This window comes from Somniosus microcephalus, chromosome 2 (genome assembly GCF_052327205.1).
Source record: "Somniosus microcephalus isolate GS21.2 chromosome 2, FLI_Smic_1.0, whole genome shotgun sequence".
In the NCBI taxonomy this organism is placed as follows: domain Eukaryota; kingdom Metazoa; phylum Chordata; class Chondrichthyes; order Squaliformes; family Somniosidae; genus Somniosus; species Somniosus microcephalus.
In genome coordinates this window covers 17,285,825-17,310,205 of record NC_140988.1, presented here as the reverse complement: position 1 = coordinate 17,310,205, position 24,381 = coordinate 17,285,825, and the positions used below count along the sequence as shown (strand labels likewise).

The 24,381-nt window shown below is 44.0% G+C and overlaps 1 protein-coding gene across 6 annotated transcripts in view; it reads right to left on the bottom strand.

Moving 5' to 3' along the window:
• Nucleotides 1–773: 773 nt before the first annotated feature.
• aimp1a (aminoacyl tRNA synthetase complex interacting multifunctional protein 1a) overlaps nucleotides 774–24,381 on the bottom strand; it is a 90,749-nt gene continuing 67,141 nt past the window's right edge. For all 6 annotated transcript variants that reach the window (XM_086007013.1, XM_086007005.1, XM_086007037.1 and 3 more), the window contains 3 exons: nucleotides 16,107–16,312; nucleotides 4,972–5,140; nucleotides 774–1,011 (listed from right to left, as the gene is read on the bottom strand). In XM_086007013.1, the coding sequence (XP_085863139.1) occupies nucleotides 845–1,011; nucleotides 4,972–5,140; nucleotides 16,107–16,312 (542 nt within the window). In that variant the 3' untranslated portion in view covers nucleotides 774–844. The remainder of the gene's footprint in view (nucleotides 1,012–4,971; nucleotides 5,141–16,106; nucleotides 16,313–24,381) is intronic.

Here is a 24,381-nt window from a genome sequence, read left to right as displayed (position 1 = left end):
GTGAAAAGGATGCCACATTGTATCGCTTCGAAGCAGAATGAACAATATAAAATGTTATTTTAACTTGTGGTTAATTAAATCAGTTTAATCTAATATCAGCTGGTCTTGGTGATCAAATATCATAAAATATTTAAAAAAGTGTATTGTTTAAAAAATGATAATGGAAAATATAGCAAAAGCAACAGATGGTAATATTATAAAGAATTTCTACTGCATTTGGATTCTAAAATATTTTGCAAACTGAATTCACATTTGTTTGCAGATGGCCACACGCTGATAATCTTGATTAAATTCTGCAAAAGAATGCGTTAAACAATTTTTCAAAGTATTGGCAGGAATAATGCAATTGAATTCTCTTTATAGATAAAACAAAATCTATTGGCAAAAGGAAATAACATTTTGAATAAATCTTGGGCATGGAAGTAAGCATTCATGAATCAATCACTCTCTCCATGCATTATCTGAAAAAACGATGGTCAACAGATCCTTAATGTAATTTTCTGCAGCTGAGGCAGCAAACATATTTCTCGTATAACTGGAGTACATACAACAGACTTTTAAAGCCAGATAATTATAGCGTATTGAAGCTGTTACACCGGATATTTATCTCACTGAAAAAGTTAATTCAAAGTAGATTTTAGAATGATTATACTGTACAATCCTTCAGTCACAGTATTTGTGGTACGCAAAATAAACCACGTCATACAAACACATCTTTTCAACTACTACACACACACACACACAAACAACAAAAGTGAATAATTCGCAGCCACTTAATGTTTTCAAGTATTTATTGTGCTTTTTGCAATATTAGACTCTCATTACCACTTTAGAGACATAAAAGTTATTTGATTCCACTATTGGCCATTGTCTGAGCCTTGCAAAATCCCTTTCCTTTCACCTCAAATGGCGTGCCTTTGTAAGTGGCAACATATTCTGCATTTGTGTTGAGGTCAGGCTGAATTTGATCCCATGTTTTCTTCTTTGGATTTAGCTCCTTGTCGGGTTCACCTGAAGAGGAGGAACATAAAATACATTCAGAGATAAAGATACAAGGGAAAGGAGTGCATGCAGATGACTGGTTCATTTACTGGCTTCAGCGGGAAGCGATAGTACCAAAATTTCATATATCAAACTCGACAGTGTGTAGATACTTATAACATAATATTATTTAGGGCTTAAATTATTGCTGTGGAGATTGTTATTGTAGCTCAACATGGACAAAATTAAGAGTGGCAATATATCCTCAATGCTGAAATTTAAAGTGGCGTGGAGGAACACAGAAATCCAAGGGTACAGATACAAATCTTTAAAAGCAGGACTATAGGTGAAGGAAACCATAGAAGAGGCAAATTGAGATTCTGATATTATATATAGGTACTGAATGATGCAAGGTGAAGGTGATGAACCTGTATAAGCCGGATGATCATAGGAAGCTGATGGGCAGGGCCACATTCTATCTTGTCTAGCAATTTAGTTGGATTGGGCCATTTTCCCATCTTCCTACTCGTGTCATATTGTCCCTCCCTCTATAGGCGTGTACTTGATGGGTGAAAAACATTGAACAGGTCTCCAGAAAACAGGCCCAGATTGATTGGTACTTTCCGAATCTCGGGTAGAAGCTCGTCATTCTAATACGGATACTCACACTGGTTGAATGCATCTCCCCAAAAGCCATTTTCTTGTGGCTGTGTAGTAGGCGATTCCATTCAAATGCCTTATCTGCATCCAGGCGGATGATTCCGATACTACTGCACTGATGTACCACAGTAATGAGGTGCCTGCTATTGTCTCCTGATTTTCAGCCTTGAGCTAGGTTTTGAAATGAATTTTTGCAGCATCATCTGCAGAGCCACAGAGGTTTCCAAATGATGGCCCATTTGATTGCGGCCTGGATTGGGAGCCAGTGGCAGTATTGAGAGTATGTGCAAGAAATCCACAATTTGGACTTGCAAACTTGAGTATGCCAAAGTTAATCAAATATCTGAATTGACCTGGACCTTCAATTCCAGCAATTTCCTTAGTAGATAAGTTTCTCCCCGACCCCCAAAAATTACATCTAAGAAATGCCTGAAGAAATACTTTGCCGATTTAATCATGGTTTTTATGTCCTTCCTATAATGGGGTACACAAAGCTGCATGCAGAACTATAACTGTGGCCTAACCAATGTTTTATATAAATTTGTCATTACTTCTTTACTCTTATACTCTCTGCCCCTATTTGTCAAACCCTAAATGCTTTGGCTTTTTCTACCAATACTCTCACTTTCGGGGAATGAGAAATTTGAATCCATAGATTTCTTTGTTCATCCAAACCCTTTAGCACTTTCCATTTAGTGTATGTGCCAATTCTTTGTATTTCCTCACGTTAAATTGGAATTACCACCTGTCCTCCCATGCTGCTAACCAGTCTATGTCTTCCGAAAGCCTTTTACAGGCCTCCTCTCTGTTGGCCAAACCTCTTAACTTATCAATAAATTTAGAGATTGTCCAAGTCATCTACATTTACTGAGAACAAAAGTGGACCTAGCATTGACTCGTGGGGGCACTCCACTTCCAACCCTCTCCAATCTGAGGAATAGCCCACTTAGTAAATGAAAGCTTTTACTAACAGTCAACCAACTTTCTATCCATGCTGCTACATTTCCTGATACCATAGGCCTAAATCTTTGTAACTAGCCTATTGTGAGACAACTTAGTGAATGCCTTCTGAAAATCCATATACCCTACAGCTACTGCATTCCTTTATCTATCCAATCTGTCACTTCTTCAAAGAAAGCTTATTAAATTGGTCCAACATGGTTATCCTTGATTAACCCATGTATTTCTAAATGTTCACTAATTTTATCTCAAATTATGGACTCTTAAGGATTTTGTCCGCAGCTGCCATTAGACTAAAGTCTACAGTTCTATGGTTTATCCTTCTCTCTCTCCTTGCACGAAGATGTTATATTGGATACTCTCCAGTCCCACGGCACAATTTGCACATTTAAAAAGGGCTGAAAAATTGTAGCCACAGACTTTTAGCTCCTTTCTGACTTCTTTCAACAGACTCGGGACCATTTCATCAGCGCCAAGTGACTTATTCATATTTAATTGTTACTTTTTTAAGAACCAATTTCTTTAGGCAGTTATCTCTAACAAGTGTCCCATACCCATCTCTAGTGCACACATATTCTCACTGCCAACATTTGTAAAAACTAATGGAAAGTATTTAATCTCAGTCATATGTCCATCCTTCACAATGGGACTTCATTCCTGAGCGGTCCCATCCTCTCTAACTATTCTTTTACATGCTTAGAAAAGCACTTACTAATAGTATTTAATGTGTTTGAAATGTTTGAAACAAAGGCCAGAATTTTGTCCAGGTAGGTGGGTTGGGGGGTCTCCGAGGCGGGCAGGAAACCTGGGAGGCCGGGTTTCCCGCAGGCCCTGCCAACTTTATTGGCAGCGCCTGATTTGCATGTGAGGCCTCAGATTCCGGCCCACAGCCAGCCAGGTTGAGAGGCTGGCTAGCTTCAGGCGGGTAGGCCTCAGTTGCGGAGAGGGAGCGAGGGGTTGGTCCGGGGGGAGAGAACGCCGGCCTCGGTCGTGGAATGGCAGGGGAGGGGAGGATCGGAGATCACCGGCGGGGGGGGGGGGGGGGGGGGGAGATCAGCCCAAGGATTGGGGATGATCAGGGAAGGGGAGAAGGTGGTTGGGGATTGACATTGGGGGGGGGGGGGGGGGGGGGGTAAAAGAGAGGATCGAGGCCGGCCACTGGAGGATTGTGGCCAGCCTCAGCATCACTGGTGGGATGGCGAGGGTGGCCTCATGGTGGGGATCAGAGGCCTGGGATGGCGATCGGGGGCCTAGTGGTGGAGTCGCCGATCGCGGCGTGTGGATTAGCTAGGGTCCCTGGATACAGGAGGTCGGTATAGAGTCACTTACCTCCTGGATCCAGCAGTCACCGCCTTGGTTTAACTGTCGGGTTTCACGGATTGTGTGAAACCCGTCCACATGCAGTTAAATTCAAAATGGAGGTGAAAAGAGAGGCTTCCAGCCTCATTATAATATTTTTAATTACGTACCGCCCCCTGGGAGCGGGTTGGTTGCTCGTCCCCGTCCCACCTCTTTTAAAACAGGAAGCGGGCGGGTTGGAGGCGGGATCAGGTTGGGATACTCCAAACCCACCCGTTCTTTTAGGGGAAAACTCCGGCCAATGTTTTCCATCAGAAGTCTATGCCTATGTGAGATGCCTGAAGCTCAAGTTCATGTAAGTTTCCGTACATACTATTAGCTCAAGAGATTCATTTAGCAGGTTGCCGCTCCCAGAACGCATCTCTGCCTATTCTTAGAAGAATATCCATTCACTGAGCATGCCAGTCTAATTTGTAAGGTGTGCCCATTGGATAGACGGCAATCATTAGGCTGGGTTACTTTGTGGCTAGAAAGTAGACAGCAGAGAGGTGGTGTGTGGGGAGGCATCAAGAGTGGAAACTAGTTGGTAGTGCAATTCCACAGGGATTCAGGTTAGGGCCTCTGCTGAGAAAGCCCAACTGTAACATCACTCCGTTACTAAAGGCAATTGAAGTAAATCAGTATGGGCTCCTCTGCACTTTTGTATCTAGACCAGTTTTTGCTGTAGGAAATTACAGTACCAGTTTCCTTCCTGAGGATATTTCTAATACATTTAATTCTGAAGCTCTTAAGTTTTGCATATGGCCATTCCAAATTGACTTGTGTGGAAAATTTACATTCAAGTTGACCGTGTCCAGAACGGCATCTGTTGGTCAATCTGAAGGCAGTATATTGGATGTAACTACCCCTACGTCAAAACTTAAAATTCTGATTCTAGTCACAGACCAATAAGGCCTGCCAATGTACAGGGCTACCTACCACAGGTTCACAAATGGTCAGTTCAGTCATAATCTTTCTTGTCAAGCATTAAATTAAGATTACATATTGCGATCAGATCGATCATCTGCTTACCAGGATAGCCCTCAAAGGTTACTCGGTCTCCAGGCACAGCATCACTTGGTGGGTCCAAGAATTCAACTTTCTCTGGTGAGCTTGCACACATCACCATAGCCTGCGAGGCCACGCCCCGCATTTTAGCAGGTTTAAGGTTGCATAGTATTACTGCCAGTCGATTTTGCAACTGCAAAAACAGTAAATCATACAAGATAGTTTTCTAAAAATGATCAGAAATCTTAAACAGCACTATATATATTTTTAAAAGAAATACATCAAGATTTTAATAATTTTAAAAATCTGCTGCAGGGCAATCAATTTCTGGAGGATTAGAGTGCTCATGTTCATGTAGTATCTAAATGGTGATAAACTAGGAATAATGGAGTTGCAGAGATTTAGTGATCTTGTACAAAGATGTAGCACACACATTACAAAAGATGATTAAAAAGGCTAATGGAATGCTAGCCTTTATAACACATCTGGAGTACTGTGTACAGTTCTGGGCATCGCATCTCAGAAAGGATATACTGGCCTTGGAAGGAATGCATCCCCTATTTTAATCACTCCACATTGGCAGCCGTGCTTTCATCTGTCTAGGCCCTAATCTCTGGAATTCTCTCCCGAAACCTCTCTGCCTCTCTTTCCTCCTTTAAGACGCTCCTTAAAACCTACCTCTTTGACCAAGTATCTGTCCTAATATCTCTCTATGTGGCTCGGTGTCAAATTTTGTTTGCTAACACTCCTGTGAAGCGCCTTGGGACGTTTTACTATGTTAAAGGCGCTATATAAATACAAGTTGTTGTTGCAACACAGATGCACTAGAATGTTACCAGGGTTAGATTATATGGGGAGATTACATAAGCTAGGCTTGTATTCCTTGGAATATAAAAGGGTAAGGGGTGATTTGATAGGATTTAAAAAAAAGAATTGATAGAGTAGATAGAGAGAAACCTTTTCTGCTGGTCGGGGTGTCTAGGACGAGAGGACATAACCTTAAAATCAGAGCCAGGCCGTTCAGGAGAGACGTTAGGAAACACTTCTTCACAGATGTGTGGAACCCTCTCCCACAAAAAGCAGTAGATGCTAGCTCAATTAATCATTTTAAATCCGGGATCAATAGATTAGAAGCACCCAATAATGGCTAAAAGCCTCCCAATAATAATAGATAATCAAGGGACAAAAGGGTGGGAGGAACTTAAAACAATCACTATAAATAGAGAAAATGTACCAGGCAAACTAATGAGCTAAAAGGCTGACAAGTCCCTTGAACCTAATGGCCTGCATTCTAGGGTCTTAAAAGAGGTGGCTGCAGAGATAGTGGATGCATTGGTTGTGATCTTCCAAAATTCCCTAGATTCTGGAAAGGTCCCAGCGGATTGGAAAACTGCAAAAGTAACGCCCCTATTCAAGAAAGGAGGGAGACAGAAAGCAGGAAACTATAGGCTGGTTAGCCTAACATCTGTCATTGGGAAAATGCTGGAATCCATTATTAAGGGAGTAGTAGCAGGACATTTAGAAAATCATAATATAATCAAGCAGAGTCAACATAGTTTTATGAAAGGGGAATAGTGTTTGACAAAGTTATTAGAGTTCTTTGAGGATGTAACGAGCAGGGTGGATCAAGGGGAACCAGTAGATGTAGTGTATTTGGATTTCCAAAAGATATTCGATAAGGTGCCACATAAAAGATTACTGCACAAGATAAGAGCTCAGAGTGTTCGGGGTAACATACTAGCATGGAGGATAGAGGATTGGCTAACTAACAGAAAACAGAGAGTCAGGATAAATGGGTCATTTTCAGGTTGGCAAACTGTAACTAGCGGGGTGCCACAGGGATCAGTGCTGGGGCCTCAACTATTTACAATCTATATTAATGACTTGGATTAAGGGACCAAGTGTACTGTAGCCAAATTTGCTGATGATACAAAGATAGGTGGGAAAGCAAATTGTGAGGAGGACACCGAAGGCTGGATTTTACCAGCCCTAAAGAGACAGGACTGCTGGGAAAATCAAAAAGAGTGGGAGAGGGTCCCGAATCCGCTCCTAACCCGCCTCCAACCAATCTTCCCGGGAGACGGGTCCCCGATTTGCGCAGGGACCCGACTCCTAGTGGCGAGAAGAGGATTATTGTCAGGCAGTTAAGAGGCTTTTTCCCATTTTGAGACATTTGCTGCGGGCTTCCTGTCAGGGAACCCCGCCAGGGTAAGTGAGGCGTGCTGTGGGTCTGATGTACTGTTGGAAAGTCATTTATAATGTGTTTAGAGTTTTCTGTAGATGACAAGGTTTGTGTGGCCTCACCACAATGGGAGAAGTGACAGATCGCTTCTGTACTCTCACCTGCAGTTGCCATCTGTTTCATCCTAAGGAGTCACTGGAGAGCCTGGATGCAAGGGCTCACCTTTGTGCAGTGAGTTCAGTGTTTGACAGCACCTCAATGCTGTCAAACACTGTCAAATCATCTGTCAAAAATTTATGGCTCATGTGCCTTTAAGAAAACCGGCAGATGAAGCGTCATCAACCGACGTCATCTGACACGGGCTTTCCCTTAATTGGCCGACAAGCCCACAGGGCGGGCTTAACAAGGCCAATCAAGGTAAAATAGCGTCCGTGTGTCGGACGTCGCTGGGTGCGGGACTAGAACCCGGAAGGCAGCAGTCCTGCCCCCAACTCGTCTCGGTGGGTAAAATCCAGCCCAAAGAGTCTGCAAAGGGATATAGATAGATTAAGTGAATGGGCAAAAATTTGGCAGATGGAGTATAATGTGGGAAAATGTGAGGTTATCCACTTTGGTAGGAAGAATAGAAAAGCAAAATATTATTTAAATGGAGAGAAGACTACAGAATGCTGCGGTACAGAAGGATCTGGGTGTCCTCGTACATGAAACACAAAAACTTAGCATGCAGGTACAGCAAGTAATTAAGGAGGCAAATGGAATGTTGGCCTTTATTGCTAGGGGGATGGAGTATAAAAGTAGGGAAGTCTTGTTGCAACTGTACAGGGCGTTGGTGAGGCCACACCTAGAGTACTGCGTACCGTTTTGGAGGGTGTTCAGCGAAGGTTCACTAGGTTGATTCCGGAGATGAAGGGGTTGTCTTGTGAGGAAAGATTGAGCAGGTTGATCCTACACTCATTGGAGTTTAGACGAATGAGAGGTGATCTTATTGAAACATCTAAGATTCTGAGGGGGCCTGAGAGGGTAGATGCCGAGAGGATGTATCCCCTCGTGGGGGAATCTAGAACTAGGGGGCATCTAGAACTAGGGGGCATAGTTTCAGGATAAGGGATCACCCACTTAAGACAGAAATGAGGAGGAATTTCTTCTCAGAGGGTCGTGAATCTTTGGCATTCTCTACCCCAGCGAGCTGTGGAGGCTGAGTCAGTGAATATATTCAAGGCTGAGGTAGACAGATTTTTGAAAAACAGGGGCGTCAAGGGTTGTGGGGAGTGGGCAGGAAAGTGGAGTTGAGGCCAAGATCAGATCAGCCATGATCTTACTGAATGGTGGAGCAGGCTTGAGGGACCGAATGGCCTACTCCTGCTCCTATTTCTTATGTTCTTATTTTTGCTAGACAAGGGTATATAACGATATGGAGCTAAGTCAGGTGGATGAAGTTAATATACAGATCAGCCATGATCTCACTGAATGGCGGAATAGGCTCGAGGGGCTGAATGGCCTACTCCTGTTCCTATGTTCACCGTATTTTGGGGGCGAAAGATGTACCCTTGACAAGTGTATCTAGACAGTTCATTTTGGGAAACGAGAAAAAAGTAGGCATTCTAGAGTCATTATAGTATGATGCAATGTTGGAATGATTGAAGTATTGATGTGTTGGCAGCTTGTGCAGTTGCTAGGGGCTAGACTGGGACTGAGAAACAGAGCCAAGCCAATGCAGAGTCAGTGCAACTGGTGGTCGTGGATACTGGTGGTATTCTGCAGGAGCTTCAGCAACCTGACCCACATCAGAGGGCTGGTATAGGAAACCCACTGCAATATCTCCAAACACAGAGACAACATAGAGAGAGAGAGAGTGAGTCAAATGTAGACAGTCACTTAACATACGGTTTTCCAGCACTGCCTGGGTCAGGTGAAACTGAGAGATTCAGCATGCCGACCCTACACGAGAGACTGTGCGGAGGCAGGCAAAGGGCACAAGTCAACCTTGCTGCCACTTCCAAGCCTGTGTCATTTCCTCCCAAGGATACAGTATACACTCAGCAAAGCTGCTTGAAGCAACACAATTCAACACACTCCTTGTATATGACAAAATAGCCCTGTGTGACTTGTCTATGCAAGGGGCAGATAACTGGTAAAGTAGTGGAGAGCAGCGCGAATTTTTTAGTGGGCGAAACATTGCTCCAATTATACAGCAGCCATCCAAACAAATTATAGGCTGCAAAGCCACTCCATAGCTTTCCACCACTATTGTGGGGCAGAGCTGTTTATGCGAGACTGTTGGCTATACCATGCCAGCCCAGCAAAGACCACAACTGATGCCCGATAGTGTATTGGACCATGGCAAGTAGGTATTGCAGGAGGTTAAATCTGCAACACCTGTTAGAAAGATCTGTCAACACTATCCTGGATAGATCCCCAGAAGAAAAATGACAGATAGCTTCTCTCAATCTGCTTTGTAACTGACACCAGCTAGTAACTAACTTCCGGGAGGGGTGGGGTGTTGATGGCAAAATAGTGATATTTCTGCATTTCTTCTCAGTTTTGATGTAGCCAGGCTACCTATCAGCCAGTTTTAAAACAGTGGCTGGGAAATTAATAGTCTAGGGGACCAGGCCAGGGTGATTGACTTCCAGATCAATCAGAATATAAGGGCTTTGTTCTACATGCTAATTAAATCACGCATCTGCAAAGCAGTAGCAAGTATGAGAGACATGGAAAATTTGCAAGCATCTACTCATTATTAGGATATGCAATATACCCTGCTATTGTATCACTAATCAGAAATGATAGACAGGTCTGACTGCAGAGGCTTCTAATCTTTGCAAACTACTCTATACTTTCTTTTGACAAATAAAGGAACTTGAATAACCTGCTGAGCATAAAACTGTAAATATGTATTCAGTAAATCCAGAGGTCATAACTCCCAGTTTTAATTAAAATGATCAAATATTAAAGGTACAATAAAGACGTGCTTTCAGAGGGAAAAATATGCAATTATCCAATTTCCAAAGCAGAACATATCTAGCACAAATTTGCCTAGCACATGTTTTGGATTTAGTCTTTTATAATACCACATCTGGAGACACTGTAAAACACGTGAAAGAGAGCGGAGCACACTGGCAAGTACTGAGAAACTATTTCTCCACGCAGAAGGGTTGTCTGCAACTTACAAGGTACCGCACACTCGGAATTTGAAGCACTATAAAATATTACAAGAGTGGAATCGGCAGAGCCAAAAGGCCTTCCAGAAGCAAGATTAAGGCACAAATTCACATAACTGATATATTAGTAAATTTCAGTTCCCTGTTGCGCACTAGATTTTGTTTCGTATATAAAAGGTTGCTTTAAAATTGAAAGAATTTGAGACCTTAGTTGAGCAGATGTAATAACAGGATAAAACACTTACTGGACCCATTCCTTCTTTTCTCAAAGAAGACAAACTTTAGTTTGACCCAACATTTTGAAAAGAATTAGTAGAGTTATAGGCTCCACCCTTAACTAGCTTATATACTAGGATATACTTTTACTAAACAGATAACCAGAATACAAGATTTTGTTTGTTTGAGAAACTAACCAAACCTACGTGGAACTCTCAATTTTCCTTATGCTTCATGACAGAAAAAAGTGTGTTCATAATCTTGCAAGTTACATAAAACTTAGCGAACACTGTTTTATGGTGACCTATAGAACTCACAAACAGTGCATCTTTCAGTTAAAATGTCGCACCATATTGGTGTAGGAATCTTCAAGGCAGGCCATGAATAGCAATTTTTAATTGCATATACCTATTTTGCACATGAATTGTGAACAATGAGGCGTTATCTTTCAGTCTATCTTATTTTAGTGCAATAGCTTTTGTTTTAAAACTGTCCTTCTGTAACAATCTTAAATCATATTTGAACACAAAAATTAGGGAACCTTCAAATTTTCAACTACAGATATTTGGGCATCATAATGGCATAGCGGCTGGATTCAACCACCGGCGATGGGTATAGTTGTATCCAATGCCCATTATTTGGTGAAGCTAAGAGTAGTTTGTAAAAAAAATTAAACTGACTACAGCAAGCGGGGCAGAGCATGATGCATATCCACATTGTGTAATGAGCACTGACCCCGTTATACTTGGGGGGGGCCAGATTCATTTAATAATTTGAGTGCCCTCCAGCGAAATAGCACGCTGTTACAGGATTTAAAGGCCTGCAGCTTAAAGGGCCAGCGGTTCTCTCAGTAGTTTTCGCTACATCAGTATCTGATTCCAATATGTCTGAGGTCTGCTTTAAGGATTCTGCTGTGGAAGTGCTGCTGCAGATTAGGTAGTGGAGGGAGGCCCACTTTCAAATGGAGAGATGTAGGGCATCAAAAAGATCTGTTCAAGCTCAGTGGAAGTAGGTAGTCAGAGCAGTCAGTGTCAATTCCAACATCCCGTGCACAGCCCCCTACCTGACTTTTAATGCATGTTGTAGGAACAAAAGGTAATTCTTTTTCTAGGAACAGGTAGTCTATAATAGTCAAGAGAGTGCTGCAATGTGATGTGCCCCTAAAAACCTCCTTTGAGGAGGGAGCATTCCAGATCCTGGGGGAAAGGCCATAGAGGTATTAGAACTGGGGAAGTAGGAGAAGTATGTACCAGTTGAGGGTCCACCACATTCTTTTTCCTTTCCTTCTCTTCTTAAGAGTGATCATAGCATGGTTGAATTTCAAATTCAGTTGGAGGGTGAGAAAGTTGTATCTCAAACCAGTGTCCTGATCTTAAACAAAGGCAATTACAGTGGCACGAGGGCAGAACTGGCTAAAGTGGGCTGGAAAAATAAATTAAAGGGTAAGACAGTTGAAATGCAGTGGCGGACATTTAAGGAGATATTTCATAAGTCTCAACAAAAATATATTCCAGTTGGGAAAGACAGATTTTAAGAGAAGGGAGCACCTTCCGTGGCTAACTAAGGAAGTAAAGGATGGTATCAAATTGAAAATGAAGGCATACAATGTTGCCAAGATTGGTGGGAGACCAGAGGATTGGGAAATTTTTAAAAACCAGCAAAGGATGACACAAAAAAGAGAGAAGATGAATTATGAGTATAAACTGGCAAGAAACATTAAAAGATAGTAAGAGCTTCTACAGGTATATAAAAAGGAAGAGGGTAGCTAAAGTAAACGTTGGTCCCTTAGAGGATGAGACTGGGGAATTTATAATGGGGGACGGGGAAATGGCAGAGACTCTGAACAAATATTTTGTATCTGTCTTCACGGTAGAAGACACTAACAACATCCAAATAATGGATAATCAATGGGCCACAGGGAGGGGGGAACTAAAGACAATCACTATCACTAAGGAAATAGTACTTGGTAAAATAATGGGACTAAAAGATGACAAGTCCCCTGGACCAGATGGCCTGCATCCCAGGGTCTTAAAAGAAGTGGCTGCAGAGATAGTGGATGCATTGGTTGCAATATACCAAAATTCCCTGGACTCTGGAGATGTCCCAGCGGATTGGAAAACCGCAAATGTAACACCCCTATTTAAGAAAGGAGGGAGACAGAAAGCAGGAAACTATAGACCAGTTAGCTTAACATCTGTCGTTGGGAAAATGTTTGAGTCCTTCATTAAGGAAGCAGTAACAGGGCATTTGGAAAATCATAATGCAGTCAAGTAGAGTCAGCATGGTTTTATGAAAGGGAAATCATGTTTAACAAACTTGCTGGAGTTCTTTGAGGAGGTAACGAGCAGGGTGGACAAAGGTGAACCAGTGGCTGTGGTGTATTTAGATTTCCAGAAGGCATTCGATAAGATGCCACATAAAAGGTTACTGCATAAGATCTCATGGAATTGGGGGCAATATATTAGCATGGATAGAGAATTGGCTAACTAACAGAAAGCAGAGAGTCGGGATAAATGGGTCATTTTCCAGTTGGCAAACGGTAACTAGTGGGGTGCCACAGGGATCGGTGCTGGGGCCTCAACTATTTACAATCTACATTAATGACTTGGATGAAGGGACCGAGTGTAATGTAGCCAAGTTTGCAGATGATACAAAGATGGGTGGGAAAGCAAGTTGTACAGAGGACTCAAAGAGCCCGCAAAGGCTAAGTGAGTGGGCAAACATTTGGCAGATGGAGTATAATGTGGGAAAGTGCAAGGTTATCCACTTTGGCAGGAAAAATAAAAAAGCAAATCATTTAAATGGAGAAAGATTACAAAATGCTACAGTTCAGAGGGACCTGGGGGTCCTTGTGCATGAAACACAAAAAGTTAGCATGCAAGTACAGCAAGTAATCAAAAAGGCAAATGGAATGTTTGCATTTATTTCAAAGGGGTTGGAGGATAAAAGCAGGGAAGTCCTGCTACAACTGTACAGGCTATTGGTGAGACCACACCTTGAGTACTGCGTACAGCTTTAGTCTCCTTATTTAAGGAAGGATATACTTGCATTGGAGGCAGTTCAGAGTTGATTCACTAGGTTAATTCCAGAGACGAGGGGGTTGACTTATGAGGAAAGGTTGAGCAGGCTGGGCCTATACTCATTAGAATTTAGAAGAAGAAGTGATCTTATTGAAACATATGATACTGAGGGGGCACGAAAAGGTAGATGCAGAGAGGATGTTTCCCCTCGTGGGGAATTCTAGAACGCGGGGGCACAGTTTTAGAATAAAGGGTCTCCCTTTTAGAACTGAGATGAGGAGGAATTTCTTCTCTCAGAGGGTTGTAAATCTGTGGAATTCTCTGCCCCAGAGAGCTGTGGAGGCTGGTTCATTAAATACATTTAAAGTGGAGATAGACAAATTTTTGCAAGATAAGGGAGTGAAGGGTTATGGGGAGCGGGCGGAGAAGTGGCTTTGAGCCCAAGATCAGCCATGATCTTATTGAATGGCGGAGCAGGCTCGAGGGGCCAATTCGCTATTCCTGCTCCTATTTCTTATGTTCTTACTATACGCTGCGCTAATTATCAGTGAACCACATCATGAAACTCTCATGTCACTCCTACTGCTACTCACGCAAGGTCTAAACCATTCTAACCTCTTATCCTCCTCTAAATGTTCTATATCAAGAAGAAAAAGGCCTCCAGGCCTCCCTCAATGCTAGCACTTTGCTGCATACACCATCACTCATTTACCCTTCTGAAGCACCATGTCAGATACAGCCATGCCAGGACAATTAAGAGACAGAGAGTGAAGTGCACTTGGTAACACAAAGAGCATGAGTAAGCAGGAACAGCTGATGGTGGCACATCGGAGAGGATGTTCTTGTCGAGAGTATTAGCAGGATGCATTGCTGGTCAGCGGATGGGCATGGATATATGGAGCTCATAGATCCTGTGTTTAAAAGAATGATCCTGGCAGAACATCAAGTTTTGGGGTGCAGATTTTGGGGCTGTATCAGACACGGTTACAGATGGTGGCTCGGGTAGAGGAGCCGACTAATGGAATGTGCAGTACACTGAAGATAGATGTAACAAAACTACAAAGCAATGGTGAGATCGGCAACTCCAGGGGCATTTGTAGCGAATGACCCCATGACAGAATCCCTAACGGCAGGCTGTGCTTCCTCTATGGATGCTCAGATTGCTGCCACAAAGACTTGGCAGTATATTAGAGAGGGCTGTCTCTTCTCGCTTTGACAGGCTTGGCAGTTGGTTACAGATACTCATAGGCAGCGCTTCACTGATCTCAGTGCTACCATTATGTCTGCATTCCTGCAAATCAATGGAATGCAGAGCCGATGCCCAGTACTAGTGCATGGCAGGAATGCGCATGGATAACCGTGGTCTCTCTGGGTAGCAGCACATGCATGTCCTCCTAAGAGATTCCCCCCAATGCCTTGATCTCTCAGGAACCATCTAGAAATTTTCCTTTCAGGGTTAGTAGCATAGTGCCTATGGTAGTGGTATGCTGTAGGTTGGGTTGCAGCATAACTCAGTGTCAGCTTCCTTTGTAAAGCAAGGCTTACAAGCACTGCTCCAGTGACAAATGAAGATAGGATTGCCTCTGCTTGTACTGGTGGGTGATGTTATCTGGCTGTGATGTATGAGCAAAAGCAAAGATGCACAAGGAATTCCTGATGGGAAGCCCATTGTGCTTGTCTGAAACGGAAAGGGCAGTTTCAGACAAGCCTGCGTGGGGAAGGGGAAAGAGAGGAAAATGGCAGCAAATGTCAGAAACGCAAATGTGAAAGCAACAAATAATTTTTTTTTTTTTTTTTAAATCACCACAATCGAGTCAAAGTAAGGTTTCTGCAAATCCTACAATCTAGCCACTGGCCTTTTAAATTGTCTTCTGTCTTTTCTCAGGTGCAGGGCTGTCCAAGCCTTTATTTTTGTGGGCCACAAAGGCACATTAAAAGGTTAAGTCCATGTTCCCATTCATTTACAAATATCTGATTTAACTAGTGCTGACAGATCTTGGTGTTCTGATTTAGGGTTTATATGCCAAGAGACAATAGTGCTAAGACCAGCCCTTTCCAAACCTTCAGGCCTACAAAATTCAAACAGGACAAACCAGCAAATATGAAATCTGAGCACAACTAGGATTGTAGGTTGGACGCTCCTGCTTTAGTGCCTGACAGCTGCGGATGCCGGTTTATACTAATGAGAAAAAGATCGGACTCAAATAAGACGGAAAAGGCTGAAAGAATAGGAAGACGCTTTCACCGGCCCACGGAAATGAGGATTGAAAACCGGGGAAGGGCTAAAGCAGAATGGAACTCTCACCCATTTTCTTCTCCTGCCACCCAACTTACACTGGTCCAAAGGGCAGCCGGAGCTGAAAATCCCAGGCTTGCATCTATTTATTCTCGTTTGTTCAATTATCTAGCCTTTCTTCAGTCTGGCAAAATAATAAAGGACGGGCATTCTTTAATTATTAAATATTAGAGCTCTATATCCTCAAGAATAATGGTTGCTGCTTCATTACTGTAGAAATAGCACAGCTACAGTAAATCATATAATTTTCTTCTAGCACTGGAGTGCTTTTAACTAGGCATTACCTCCTCTATGGGCATGTATTTCACCAGTCCACTGACAACAGTTCTTGGGTTTGCTTCTCCAACATCAACCTCTTCCACATAGAGCGAGTCAGCATCGGGGTGCTTTTTAACAGCGATGATACGCCCAATACGTATGTCCAAACGAGAAATGTCAACTGGTTTGGAATCATCGCCACCTCCTGTCTGTTTCTTCTCTTTCTTTTCTCCTTCAAATACAAAAGGAACATTTCAAAAGGTACAATTACAGGCAGCATACCAGGAAAAGTGTATCTGCTTGCGTTCCAAACAGCTGCATGCACCTTACTGAATCAGTAAGATCAGCCATGATCTCATTGAATGGCGGAGCAGGCTCGAAGGGCCGAATGGCCTACTCCTGTTCCTATCTCTATGTTTCTATGTTTCTATGAATACCGATACTGCAATGTGTTTTGAGAACTACAGCATCTTCTGCCATGAATCAGTAAAAGATGACAACTATATTCTGTACTATTTTGTTTGAAAGTGTAGGGACAGTGATTCCTAATTATCTGAAGATTAAACACATTTTTTCCAACTGAACTGAACGGGTCATCAAGTACCTTACTATGACAATGGCTGCGATTTCACCCACCGAGGCGGCCGGGGTCGGTAGCGTGGTCCCAGCCCGCTGCCTGCTCCAGCCTGCTCAGTTCAAGTGATTTTACGATGATTGGGCTTATTAAGCCCATTCAGCGAGGTTCCCGGCCAATTAAAAGGAAGCGGGTCTGATGATGTCATTTGATAAGAAGTCATCAGTCGGTTTCCTTAAAGGGACCATGTGCAAATTGATTTTGACAGTTCTGCTGTCAGCGTTCTACAGCATTGAGGTGCTGCAAACACTGACAAGAACTGCACAGAGGTGCACGGCTGCACCCAGGCTCTCCCATGACCCCCTCCATATACTTATGGAGGGAGTCACAGCACGCTGGGAGGTCCTCTTTCCTTCCCATGGGTGGAAGAGGCCTCCCCAGGAGACCTACACAGCCTGGTTGCACATTGCACAGGAGGGCACAAACAGTGATGTTGTCAAGAGGACCAGGCTGCAGTGGCGCAAACCTTTCAATGATCTCAGTAGATCACGAAACGTTACTGCAAAGCCACACTCAACCTCATCCTGCTGTGTCACTCATCACATCCCCATCACTCTGCCTTCCCTACCCATCCTTACTCACACCAACTTACCTTGCACCTCCACCCATCCCTCTATCTACATTATCACTTCCCCATCTCACTAGCCATCACTCACACTCACCCTCATCCTAGTGCAAGCATACCAACTAACAACACACAAGGGTAGGCTCTTGTGTGTTTTAGCCAATGTTCATGTGAAATTTCTGTTAATGTGCTGTCAAACACTGAAACCTTTATTTTCAACACTTTGCATTCTTGGACAGATTTGTGTGCACCTTTGGAAGTGGCTTAGTGAGTTGTAATGAATAGTGAGACATAAGGGTATGCCCCCGCAATGGTGAGGAGTGTGAAAGGGATGGCTTGGGCATTGTAGGGATGTGTTATGGTGTTGGTGTGGGGTGGTGCCAACCTGGCGCATCATGTGGCAGCCAGGGTGTGCATCAAGTGAAGTAAATCTGGCCATGGTGAGGCCATCCCATGCGTCCTGGACAGCAATGCGGTCGGGTGCTGATGCCCTGTGTAGCATCAGTTGATTGCGGAGAAGGTTGGTGTTGTTGTTGCTGCTGGTGTTGGGGCTGATCATGGTGGGATTCTGAGGACCAAGGTGAGATATTTTCAAGGGCACCGATGCTGATGGAATAGGTGGCAGGTGAGGTTGAGATGACAGAAGTGATGTCAATGGTGAGAGGCTGTTCCAATGATGCTCCAAAGAGGTGGCACTGGATAGAGAGTTGGCTCCAAACACTTGCAAGCTGCAGAAAGCTCAATATGTCTTCCAAATGCAGTAACCAACAGTTTCTGAGCTTTGAAAGTGAACAGCTGTAACATGGGATCTTTTATACAACTTAGGCAGCTGTCAGGTCATGAGATAATTCAATGCTGAATCCACTCACGACATGCTGGAGCTGACGTGTTCCCCGAGCAGCGGGTAACCCGTGGGGGAACACGTAAAATTGAAAGGTAGGCAGAAAATAATACTTAATTGGCTGTTAGCAATGCATTTAATGATGTCAATTGCCTCCCCCACTGCTTGGTGTCGGGCCTGTTCAGCACTGACACACCCGACACCAGGAAGTCTCGCGCGGAGGCGGGTTGACAGCGAGGTCCTGACCCGCTGTCAATCATTTCTATTTGCACAGCTGACCCACCTCCGATCCCGTCCTCTCAGCGTTGGTAAAATTCTGGCCAATATGTCAACTCCATCCAGTGTTCTACATACTGCATGGAATCACTCCCTACCCATCGCCCCACCCCCATGCACCGTTTATCCTAATGTCCTGTCAGAAGTACTTGTTCATTATTAGGACAAAAATTTGAAATGCACACAATTTGCACTTGTGGGGAAACCTGCAAAGTGACAATTGTGCAACATACTGAATTCATGTTAACAAGTATTCATCATTCTAAGGGAATGGTTAGTAAGTTACATGAGTTTCAACAAGACATTTCTGTTTTTAAATTTTATAGTAAGTGGGAATGGGGAACACTGCAAGGAAAATATTTTAATCAGTTAAGCTTGTTTTAAATGTAAGCCTTACAACCTTTGCGAAGGCAGGTAAATTAATAAAGATTCAGATTCAGATTAGATTTATTTGCCATATGTAACAAGTACAATGGAATGCTTGTTCCCCGTAGGGACGCGTCAGCTATACATACAGCGCCGCGTTCCGAGTCAATACAATGGCTTCCCGTGGCAGTGGGAGCACGATGTCCCTCAGCCGCTCCGTCCTCCTCTTCACCGCGGCCTCCTCCTCACTGTTGCCGGCTCCACGTGTGGTGGCCTGCTTCTCCCGCTCTGGCCACCATGCCCGGCTCCCCTCCTCCCATCCGGACTGCGAGTTACCCGAAATGGAGCTGCCGGCCGACGTGCTGCAGCGTGTCGCGAGTCTGCTGCTGCTGCTCGTTGCGCTGCGCTCCTCAGCCCGACTCGCCGAACACATCGTCGGGATGTGAATGCTCCAATGCAGCCTCCTCTTCACCGTCGCCAGCTCCACGCTCCACGGCCCGGGGCCTACTTCTCTCTCTTCACGGGTCGGCCTCTGGCCGCCATGCTCAGCTCCCCTCCTCCCAGTCGGAATTCCTTCCCGCCGAGGAGCTGCCGGCCGATGTGCTCCAGCGGGTCGGCTTGGCTGCTGCTGCTGCTCACTGCGCTGCCTCTGCCCGACTCGCCGAGCACCTTGCTCCGGTTGTGGGAGCGAGCAGCGAGAGCTGGCCGCCCGAAACAGGGAGAGCGATCTCAGCACCGGACCGTCACGGTTGCCATCTTGACTTCAGGCAATGAGTGTTTTGTTTGAAAATGAGAACATAAAAGCTAAACCTTCCACCACAATGCAACTTGAAAAAGCATAAAACCACAAGAACTCTGCGGGGACCAGTTCAAAATGAAATGCCTTCCGAAAATACGCCCCACGGCTCCAGTTGAAGGCAGACCTTTCTGATACAGGCGACCAACAATTAGGAAGCAGATCGAGACCACCCAAATAATTTCAATTCATGCCCTTAACAGATCTGAGAATTAAAATGTTACAGATTATTACTTTGAGAAGTGAGTTTAACAAAAATCACCATAGTTCATGTGTTTCAACATAAATTATTTAACATAAATTTTAGCACTCCGACAGATAATTCTAAAATTATCTGCAAATAAATTTTTTAAAATATAAAATCACACAACCAACTACCGAAAAGATGAGATGTGACCAAAATAATATAGTGCTATTTTCCAATAGGAATGTTCAGAGCTTCAACCACAAAATATAAAAGAACAGAAAGCCAATGAAAGAATTGCTCTACTGTGCCTTTTTATAAAGTGAAAGAAGTTGGACTTTGTCACATTTTGGGGACAACACTATAAGGTGAGCTAAAGGGTGGGGGGAGGGAGAATACTTCAATGTTAAGTATTTCCCCCATTAAAAGTTACAAAAACATTGTCATGGGTACCATTTCAATCCTTCACTTTCTAAATTCCAGAGTTCAGTTGTGGATTGTGGGTTTATTTTCCCAATCACGATGTCAGTAATTGGAACTTGATTAAATTCATAAAGGGGGGAAAGTTCTCCACAAAATGTCTGTTTCCTGGCTGTTAGCCAGCAGATCTAAAGAGGTGATTGAAATGCTAGTGTACAGTGTCTCCCCACCACCCCCCACTTTATTACATGTACAGGAAACTTTCGTTTAACCGGAGGTTAAATATCCGGAATGCTCTATCCACCGGCAAAATTCAGGAGTCGGTTCAGATAAGTTTTTTTTACTTTTCGTTGCTTTTTTTCTCCAGTCCTGGCTCTGCAAGCGTCTAGCTGAAGCTGTTGCTTAGCTACAGAGACGCTTGCAAGCTGCGCCGACTGTTTTGAAGCTGTTGCTAAGCAACAGGGTTTGTTGCTTAGCAACAGGGTTTGTTGCTTCAGACGGAGCTCAGAAGCTCCGTATGTTTTAACATTAGCGCTCGTTTTTCCGGCAATGTTGATCGACCGGCACCAGCTCGGTCCCGTCAGTGCCGGATACCAGAAAGTTTCCTGTAGAAATATGGCTTATTTCGGTAGAATGTACGCCCACTTTAACTAAATACAACTATTTACCCATTTTGTTTCCTGCTTGAAAAGCTCCTGATTGCTCACTATGTATTCACATCATGAGATTTTCTTCCCAAAATCCAGTAAACTCAAACATCCCAGTGATGCGACAACATTACCAATAACTCACAGTTAGGTTCTGACTGGTGGCGTATTATGATGCTGCCACTGAACATTTTAATTGCTGCATGCTTGTGGGAGGGTAGACTTAATGTGCACTGAGTCGGGTCCTCTGGAATTAGTCATCACCTGTGTAGTCTTCTGGACTGTGGTACAGAATGGCTGAAGTGCAGGGCATGACCAGAACATGAGCAGTTTGTGTGTCCCTCCAAAAGATGTCTGGTATGGAGAGATGACATTTTTGGACCATGTGTGGGTGTACTGTGTGAAATGTATGATCTTGAGTAGGTCTTCATGCATTTTGCAGAGGGTGGTGTTGAGAATTGCTATTTCCCCTTCCTTATCAGATAGACTTGGTCTCACTCCAAGGTTTCAGGTTTCTGTCCTGACTTTGATTACAGAGCTGAGCAGCATGGAGATGTGTTTGTAGAGGTGTGGAGGAAGAGTTCTAACGGGGTTAGCTCATGCTGAGTTCTAGGCTGCAAGGGTCTAAACGCATGAACATGCCTGTAAGAGAGGGCGAGGTTGCAGCTAGCTGGAGCACTTGGGATAACAGTAATTGCTGCAGTTTCAGCTGTACTCCCTCCCACCCTGGCCTAGCGCAAGTGGCCGAGCAGCTCGGTCACAGACCTAAATACTAATAAAAAAAACAGCATAAAATTAAATGAATGAATCATTTAGTCCTTGGAAAAATTTCCCACATTTTTAGAGGAACCTCTATTTCGTAGCTTAGGTGAAGAGCGGTGATTAGATCTGCTATCAGCTCTGTTACTTTTCGTTGTTTAAATGCTAGCTTTTGATCCGTATTAAAAATAAAAATGCTACTCAGCTGAACAGTTCACATCCAATTTTGGTGTTCGGTACAATACAGTGAAACAATTGCTATTCCTTTTAAAAGGTAAATTTATATGGTGCTTTATCATATCAAGCAGGATTGAGTTCGGAGCTACTAAAGCAGCGGGAGCCCAGGAGAGAGCGAGAGTTCGGAGCTACAAAAACAGCGGGAGCCCAGGAGAGAGAGAGAGAGAGAGTTCGGAGCTACTGAAACAGCGGGAGCCCAGGAGAGAGAGTGAGTTTGGAGCTACTGAAACAGCGGGAGCCCAGGAGAGAGTGAGAGTTCGGAGCTACTGAAACAGCGGGAGCCCAGGAGAGAGAGTGAGTTTGGAGCTACTAAAACAGCGGGAGCCCAGGAGAGCGGCTGCAACAGACCGGTGAGTGTAAAGATGTAAAAAGTAATCCAAGTGTGGCGTCACCAGAAAGCAGGTAAGTGATTGGTTGGTGAGTATTTCTATATTTCTTGCTTTTTTCCCCCAAACTTGGGCGTCTAAATTTAAGTGCCTTGGTGTAGATTAAAAGATATACGTGTTCCAAATTTTAAAACTAAATTAATTAATTGAGATGGGAGACCAGGCAATGTGCTGTTGTTGTTGCATGTGGGAGCTGGTGGACACCATTGAGGTCCAAGGCGACCACATCTGCAGCAAATGTTGGCTGCTCGAGGAACTTCGGCTCAGAGTTGATGAGCTGGAGTCGGAGATTCAGACACTGCGACACATTTGGGAGGGGGAGCGTTACCTGGACACCAAGTTCCAGGAGGCAGTCACACCCACTAGAGTATTACTTCCAATTTGGCCCATGGTCAGGGACAGGAGGGTGTGACTACAAGCAAGGCAGGTATTGGGATCCAGGAGGTAGTGATGGAGGAGCCTCAGCCCTTGGCCTTGTCTAACAGGTACTAGATTCTTGCTCCGTGTGTGGACGAGGGCAGGGACTGCAGGGAGGATGAGCAATCTGACCACAGCACCGTGGTACAGGGAGCCATTCAAGTGGGGGGGGAATAAATTGAAATGTTGTAGTGATAGGGGATAGTATAGTTAGGGGGATAGACACTGTTCTCTGCAGCCGAGAGCGTGAGTCCTGAAGGTTGTATTGCCTGCCCGGTGCCAGGGTTAAGGACATCTCCTCTGGGCTGGAGAGAAACTTGGAGTGGGAGGGGGAGGATCCAGTTGTCATGGCCCATGTAGGCACCAATGACATAGGTAGGACAAAGAAAGAGGTTCTGCTGAGAGAGTATGAGCAGCTAGGGGCTAAACTAAAAAGCAGAACCACAAAAGGTAATAATCTCTGGATTACTACCTGAGCCACGAGCGAATTTGCATAGGGTAAATAAGATCAGAGACATGAACGAGTGGCTCAGAGAGTGGTGTGGGAGAAATGGGTTTCGATTTGTGGGGCACTGGCCCCAGTTCTGGGATAAGAGGGAGCCGTTCGTGTGGACGGGCTTCACTTGAACCGTGCTGGGGCCAGAGTCCTGGCTAATCGAATAACTAGGGCTGTAGAGAGGGCTTTAAACTAAATAGTGGGGGGCAGGATCCAGGTGAGCAGGAATTTAAAAAGTCAATGAGAAATGAGAAAGCAATGGAGCAGGATAGAGATGGGGGAAATAATAACCAGTGTGACAGCAAGGGACAGAATGTTTAAAAATAAGAGCGCAACAGAAAATGGGGCCAAAACAAGGAGGAATGGTAAAAAGACAAAGTTAAAAGCTCTATATCTGAATGCATGCAGCATTTGTAACAAGATAGATGAGTTGACGGCACAAATAGATACAAATGGGTATGATCTGATCGCCATTACAGAGACGTGGTTGCAAGGTGATCAGGGCTGGGAACTGAATATTCCAGGGTATTTGACAATTCGGAAGGATAGACAGAAAGGAAAGGGAGGTGGGGTGGCTTTGTTGGTAAAGGATGGGATCAGTGCAGTGGTGAGAAGTGATATTGGCTCAGAAGATCAAGATGTAGAATCGGTTTGGGTGGAGATAAAAAATAATAAAGGGAAAAAGTCTCTGGTGGGCGTAGTCCACAGGCCCCCGAACAGTAGCAATACTGTTGGACAGAGTATAAATCAACAAATAATGGAGGCCTGTAAAAAAGGTATGGTAATAATCATGGGTGATTTTAATCTCCATATTGATTGGACAAATCAAATTGACCATGGTAGCTGACATGAATCAGTCATTCATGAAAGAAAGACTTATGAAATAATACTGAGCGGCCTACGGGTGGCGCTGTCCAGGGAGAGTATAAATACTCGGGCACGGGCCCAGCTTGCGCAGGACATTCTTAACAGGAACTAGTGAAGGACACAACTAGACCTCCATGTTGTAAAACAGTTGATTAAAGCTTTGTTTAACACTTAGGCCAAGTGCCTAGTAGTTTTCTTACGTCAGTAGCCTTGAGGAGGAGTTCATAGAGTGCATCCGGGATGGTTTCCCAGAACAGTATGTAATGGAACCAACCAGGGAGCAGGCTATCTTGGATCTGGTACTATGTAATGAGACAGAATTAATAAATGATCTCATAGTAAAGGATCCTCTAGGAAAGAGTGATCATAGCATGGTTAAATTTCAAATTCAGTTGGAGGGTGAGAAAGTT